Source organism: Gambusia affinis, linkage group LG19, assembly GCF_019740435.1.
Source record: "Gambusia affinis linkage group LG19, SWU_Gaff_1.0, whole genome shotgun sequence".
Lineage (NCBI taxonomy): Eukaryota > Metazoa > Chordata > Actinopteri > Cyprinodontiformes > Poeciliidae > Gambusia > Gambusia affinis.
In genome coordinates this window covers 2,673,158-2,680,405 of record NC_057886.1, presented here as the reverse complement: position 1 = coordinate 2,680,405, position 7,248 = coordinate 2,673,158, and the positions used below count along the sequence as shown (strand labels likewise).

General features: G+C 36.5%; 1 protein-coding gene across 1 annotated transcript; it reads left to right on the top strand.

The window, feature by feature from the left end:
• Window positions 1-626: 626 nt before the first annotated feature.
• On the top strand, window positions 627-6,632 carry LOC122821357 (sterile alpha motif domain-containing protein 9). The gene has a single exon (XM_044099191.1). It carries the CDS (start codon window positions 1,539-1,541, stop codon window positions 5,181-5,183), a length of 3,645 nt encoding a protein of 1,214 aa, XP_043955126.1. The 5' UTR covers window positions 627-1,538; the 3' UTR covers window positions 5,184-6,632.
• The last annotated feature ends 616 nt before the right edge of the window (window positions 6,633-7,248 follow it).

The following is a 7,248-nucleotide window of genomic DNA, read 5'->3' as shown; positions in this document are numbered from 1 at the left end:
GTTATTTATTACTAAGATCTATTAGTTCTTAATAATAAAGATTCTTAAAATCTTTATGTTTTATGTGTGCACGTAAGAGAAAAATTGTATGCGTGTGCGACATTTTAATAGTAGGCTACATATGTGCAATTTTAATATTTTGTGTGTGTGTGTATGAGTCTTCAGTAGTGTGTGAGAGACATTTTTTGTCCTACATCAGGGGTCCCCAACCACCGGGCCGCGGACTGGTACCGGTCTGTGGACCAATTGGTTCCGGGCCGCGCAAGAAATTATTAAATATATCCGTTCTCTGTATTGAGTCTGGAGGAGCTTTTATTTTGAAAATCCAGAATGAGTAATAAACAACTGCATTGGTCTCAATCCTCACCCCCTGGTCTGCAGAAAATTTACAAAGCGTTGACTTGTCCACTGTACTAAAACGTTTGGGGACCACTGTCCTAAATGGCCCCTCATAGAACATGAGAGGCTTAAATACTTGGAAGTTTTATTGCTAATGAGAAAAATGTCTGGAAACAGGGCATAGCTGTGAACGAAGACAAATAGGCACTCAGGGAATATAAATCATAAAATGCAGGAGCTGAACAGAGAATGAAAGATAAAAAGCCTGACAAATAATCTAGGAGAAATAAATACAAAAATACTAGAAATAGAAGACTGATACAGTATGGCAGACGTTCAGAAAAAAGCTTTTCTCATTGTGTGAAACGTTGCAGTTTGCTGAGTTATAAATAGTGTCAGTTTTAAAAGCAGAAGGTTTACAAATGAGGATTTGAATCTTGTTCAAAGACAAGTTGGTAGAGACTGATGTACATTGTCAGACGTAGTTTAGTGGGTATTTGACAAGGGGTTTTTTTAGCATGGTTTTAATCTCAATTCTAAAATGTTCAGCTATGTCTTATTTTTTTACTGTTTAATTCACTTGTTTGGTCACTGAATAATCTGTGAGGTGGACCATGTATCTTGATTTGTGGTGAGGAGACAGAGCTAATCCACAGACATCCACAAAAGTGAGGCACAACTGAAGATTGTAATGTTAAAAAGAAAACTTAAAAAATGCAGAAAGAGAAATGTGAAACAGCAAAAATTGGAACATGGACCAGAGCTAGGAACATGACATGGAACAAAGTCTGAAACAGGGCAATGAAACAGATTAGGAGCTTCGAGTGCTGGATCAGATGATAAATAAGGGGATGATGAGGCAGTGCAGATGAGTGACTTATTATAAGTGGTCAGTGTGAATATAAGAATGTGAAGCAGACTCAACATGAGGAAGCTGAAATGGACATAAACGATAAACCAAGGTAAAGAGTATCACTAAGGAAACTATACTGAAATGGACAAAGAACAAAATCCAAGAAAACGCTAACAGACTAAATGAAAGGAGTGAACTGATATTGCCATCTCAGTTGCACTTAGTCCGGGCTGATGAGATAATTTGAATAGACTAACCACCATGCTGCAGTACACCAGATATCCAAACACATCTAGCTTATTGATTGAATGTATTTTTTGTATTTGTATGGCCCTTTGCACTATTTATGAATCACTTTTCACTTTGTTTTTCAGGTCAACCAGAGCAGGGTCTTTCCAGAAATTATACAAAGACAGAAGCTAACCAAGGAGAGAAACTAAAGATGTTATTAACTTGTGGTGGAAATTCATTAGACAGTTATGCCAGATTTGTTGTTGTTGTAAACAAAAGCAGACAAGAACAAATTCAGTACCTCCACTTTCTGAGTAAGCTGAAACTGTTTTGTGTTTTGGACTTTGACCCAAACTCGCTCACTTCAGGTGGACTGTGTAATTCATACAGAGAGTCAAGGGTGGCTAATCTGCATCTGCCAGTACAATTTCAGGGACAAATAGAGGCTGTAAAAAAAAACCTTAACCTCAACCTCCAGACCAGCTGGGTCTTCTGTAATGGAAGAAATGACCTCGAAGGAGACAAAGAACTAGAGTACAGAGAGTGGTTGAGGAAATCTTGCAAAGATGTTGAACAGTTAGTTTCCTTTATCTGCAACCCTGACGTTTTTCTTGATGGCAGATGGCTGATCATATTCCTCCTCCTTTCCCCTGTATCCACTGAGAAAGATCCAATCTTTGATACCTACAAATCTTTTATCAAACACACAGATGAGAAAAACATTATCTGCATTTGTGAGTCTCAAGCTACATATTGGAAATGGAGGGAACTTATCCAAGAGAAGTGTGACTTTGACATTGAGCATTTGTCCATAAGTGAACTAACTCTGAGTGAGATCAATGGGACCATAATGGGCCTGGGACCAGTTACTCAGTCATGTACACGTCTGCTTCCTTCTTCTGGTTCCAGTGATGTTGTCCTAAAACAGAAGGATGAAGATCTACTAACAGCTCTGAAAGTTCTTGCCTCAAATGAGTGTGAAAACGTCTTTGATGAAAGCAGTGAAGAATTTCAAAAGTTCAGAATCAAGGTTGAGGAGGACTTTTACAGAGGAGCCAAAGTGAGTTGGTGGAACTTCTACTTCTGTGATAAAGACAGAGTGAAGCCATTTATAAAGAGAGAAAAGCATGAAAATGTGAAGCAAATGATTAGATCACAAAAGACACATTCAAGCAATGCCTGCGTTCTGCTGAATCTATTTCATGACCCAGGATGTGGCGGTACCACCTTAGCAATGCATGCAATGTGGGAGCTCCGTAAGGAGTTCAGATGTGCAATTCTGAAAGACAACATGTTGCCAAAAACTGAGGTGGCCAACCAGATCCAACATCTGATGAAACTGGAAAGTAAGAAACCATCACCAGTTTTACTTCTGATTGATGAATCCAAAGAAACAGAAACTCCTTCTCATCTAGTAAACTGCATCCGTCAAGCAGCTGAAGATTTATTGGACTTTAATCTGGAGGAGGGTCAACACTGCAAAGTTATCGTCCTCAATTGTGTTCGTTCACATAATCCTAAAGAGCAATACAGGCAGCACAATCAAACCCAAAACCAGTACATAACTGCAAAACTGACCCCACAAGAACAAAGGGAGTTTGAAAAGAAACTCAAAGATCTCCAAGAAACCCATGAGAAACCTGAAAACTTTTACAGCTTTATGTTAATGAAGAACAATTTTGACAAAACATACACAGAAAATCTTGCTCGTAACACACTGGAGAACTTTGACTTTAGCACCAAAGTGGCCCAGCTCTTTTCCTTTCTGGCCTTGCTCAAAACATATGCTGAAAAGTCAGAAATCGCTCTGTCACTCTGTGAGGATTTCCTTCAGAGGAAGATGTTTCGCTGGGAAGAAGACTGTGTTTTGGACAGAATGAACCCATACTCAAACTTCCTCATCATAGACTCGGTGAATGATTGGGGTGGATACAAAGGAATTCGAATTCTTCATCATGCAATAGCTTCTGCCTGTCTGGATGAGTTGGAGAGAAGTCATAATCTGAAAGTCAGTGATATTGTTAAGGAGATTCTTCACTGTGATTTGTTTTTCAGTGCAGGTGTTGTCAAACACAGATTCATGCTCTCTATTCAACAAATGCTGATTAAAAGACGAAAGCGAAAGAAAGATGGAGAGGAGAGGGAACCATTTTCTCCACTGATAGAAAAAATCCACAGCCAAGAGGGGAGACAAACTGTCCAAGAGATCTTTGAGAGTGCATCATCCAGATTTGAGAAGAGTGCATCTATTCCTCAGGCATTGGCAAGATATTTGTACATCAATGTGCGTGACTTTCCAGAAGCCTTAATATGGGCAGAGAAAGCTAAGAATATTAAAGATAATCCCTATACCTTTGATACAATCGGACAAATCCACAAAAGCAATCTGAGGTCTAACTTTGAAAGAGAAAAGCAGGAGGACACGCACAACCCAGAAGATTTGCACAAAAATATTGAAATAGCCATTAATGGGTGGAAAGCTTTCCAAAGAGCTCAGGAACTGTCAGATTTTGAGAATAAAAGAGAAGAAGAAACAGCCGGTGATGAATCAGAGGACTATCCCAGAAAATGGTACAATGTTTACGGTCATGTCAGCATGCTGGAAATCTCTTTCCTGATCTTTGAAATACTGAGCAGGTTACCTTTCTTTGAAAAAGATGATCATCTTAAAAAACACTACTTGAGAAGTTTTCTTAACAATTCAATGCCAATCAACAGTGTTCACAGAGAATACACAGACATCAACAACAGGTATGTTGAGATCATCAGAGAACACGAGCTATTTCTCATCAAACTTAGAGCTGAAGTCAAAGAAAAGTTTGATTTTCTAGATTCTTACTTTGCCTACATCAAACAGAACTCGTATGACAGAACCAACCACGGGACAGTAAGTGAACTTTTTAAAAAGTATGTAGATCTTTTCTGTGCCACACTAGATGAAAGGAGAAAAGAACAAAAAGTCAAAACCAACCTCAACCTGAAATTGGATATTGAGGAACGAAAAAGATTTCTGGAGATGTGTCAAGCAGATACTTTCTCTGGAATACTTCAGTGTATGGATAAGCTCACTGCAGAGACAGAAGAGATAACACAATGCTATGCATTTTTACTACAACACACTGTCCATGAGAGAAATCATTCAAAAATAAAAATCAATTACATTATGTCAAACATAAATCTTTACCACCTGAATGCAAAATCTAAACATGTAAAGAAATACATTGACCTCTGTACTCTTCTTCGAGACATTCTGCAAGACGTAGGACTTCGATATCCTTTCCCAGATCCATATTTTCTGGCTCTGTTGTTATTCTGGCCAAGTCCTTCAGAAGAAAATACAGACATAGCAAAATATGTAACTGCAATTCGACAGTCTTCTCATAAGCACTTGTCCAAGTTACTTCAAAAGAGGAGCACCATTGCTTACTTTTACTTGGGTAAAGGAGAAGAATTGAAGAGGCTGGTTTCAAAACCCTCACTGGATAAGAGTTTTCTGATGACGATGAAACGAGATGCCTTAGCACAATATTGGAGAGATGGAGACATATTTAAAGAGAAATCAATAAGAAACCGGCTTTACAGAGTGAACGGAATTATTCAGCAGGGGGAAGTTTACGCTAACTATGGTAAGCAAAAAATCCCAGTACGTCCAGCACGGATCAGCGGAATAAGATGTGGTTTCAGTACCGAAAAGGTTTCTTTCTACATCGGGTTTGCCATCAACGGACCCCTTGCATATGACATCAAATATGAAAACTAGAAACTTGCACAGAAAGACCCTGCAAAGTGAACTTGGATAAGCAACTAATAGTCACGGCTAATGCTTAAAGAATGTTAGGAACATAAATTAGAAGTTATTACATACCTTCTGGCTTTTTAGATCTAGCTTAAAATATTTTCTTGAGGAGGCATATTTCTTTTGCAATTTCCAAATTGAACATGATTCAGCTCAGACAGCAAATAAAAGGATGAATGCAGTTGTTATCACAGTAATTTTCAAGATATTTGACTGAGCAAATGTTGAGTAAAGAGTGAAGGTATTACCCATTACTCTGATGATGAGGTCAAGACATTTGGTCTAAAATAACAATAAACCATCTACTTACCCCCTCTACTGTAGAAGACCAAAGAAATTACAATGATCTTGAGTTATAACAATGTTTCGAGGACCTTGCTGAATAAATATTGGTATCATTGAACATTAGGCCGCCTCAGAATAACCTACTCTTCTTCTTATGTGTACACAGTTGTTTATCATCATGTTCAGCTCATGTGACAGAGCATGTTTTTGTAATGTTCCAGTTTATGTTTTAATTATGTACTTTTATGTCTGAAGTTCTTAACTGAAACATGTTAACTTTTGTTTTTGTTTTATGAAGATGGTGAACTTCTCAAATATTATCTCAGTTAATGTCTATAGTTCTCTTCAGATTCATAGAAGATATAATGACTGTCTATATTTCTGTTATTTCTGACCATATACATATGAGATGTTTAAGTTAAATTTTTTTCTTTCTCTATAGAACCAGTCTTGCATAGGTATATGTTTGTCGGACATTTTATATATACAAACATTGAAAACTATGGTCAACATTTAAGTTAAATGTGGTTTTATTATTTTTATCAAAAAATATTTTCAAAGTATTTCTGTAAAAAAAAGGTGAAAGCTTTGAATTTCGAGGTTCGATTCTTTTGATTATATCTATCACTTCTGCTTCCAATGGAAAAATTTTATCTTTTTACTATATTTACTCATTGCATTATTGCATTTATCTTTGTATCATTTATATTCATTGTTTGATACTTACAATATCTATTCATATATTCATTTACCCATTTTGCTCATTATATTACAAATAATTGTACATTTAATGATTACATTATTTTTTTTACATTATTCTTTTGTTATTTTCCTGCAATATCATAAAATTGACATTTTATTTCCAGACTGGTTTCAGACAGCATATTTGATGGTTGAAGTAAAACCACAAACTGTAACATCTACAGTGTTTAGAAAACTAAGTTCATAAGTTTGCATAATGAATTTCATTATGAGGTGATGACTGTCAGTGAGATGATGAACCATCCTCTTCCAAGAGTTTTTGCACTTGGAAGAGGATGCAAAGAGGATGGAAGAAAAAGAAGCTGACCTACAGTCTGTAATTCTTTGTACTTCTTGATTAAAAATCCATGAAATAAACATTTGTGAGTACCTGTCTCTGACTGGGTGATTTTTACTATAACAGTGCTTGAATATTTTTTTTTTTACCATTACAAATTGGTGCTGTGATCCAGATGCTTCAACTGAATGTCTAAGGATGTTGATGACCAACATTAACTGTGTTTTCAATACAGATACCTTATTTGTCAGTATTCTGCAAATGTTGAAAAAACACAATTCCGCAACTGCAGTAATTCCATTAAAGAAACTCAATTAAAATCACACGCGAGTAAGCTTGTATAAGTCATGTATAGCCAAAAGCGTCTTTTTAGGCGTTGGGAGCGGCTACATTTGCAGAGTTTAGGGAAAATTGTAGAGATTTTACAGAAGAGCTATGGATTCCACACGATGGAATGTCACAAAATTTTAAGCAGGGCACTAGAAAATAAATTCAATACTACAGAATTATGCACACAAGAAATAATTAAACGAAACTAAGAAGAACTAGAAGAAATAAACAAAACTAGAAACACTAAGGACTGAACTAAAGTAAAACCAACACAAAGCTGATCTAAATGAAAGAGAAACTGAGAAACACAGAAACAAACAGAACCCAAAACCAAACTAAACAACCCAAGATATGATTTTATACACTGCAGAACAA

What these genes read in the sequence shown, in the direction of transcription:
- LOC122821357 (XM_044099191.1), top strand. Translation starts at nt 1,539, where the DNA reads ATGAATCACTTTTCACTTTGTTTTTCAGGTCAACCAGAGCAGGGTCTT.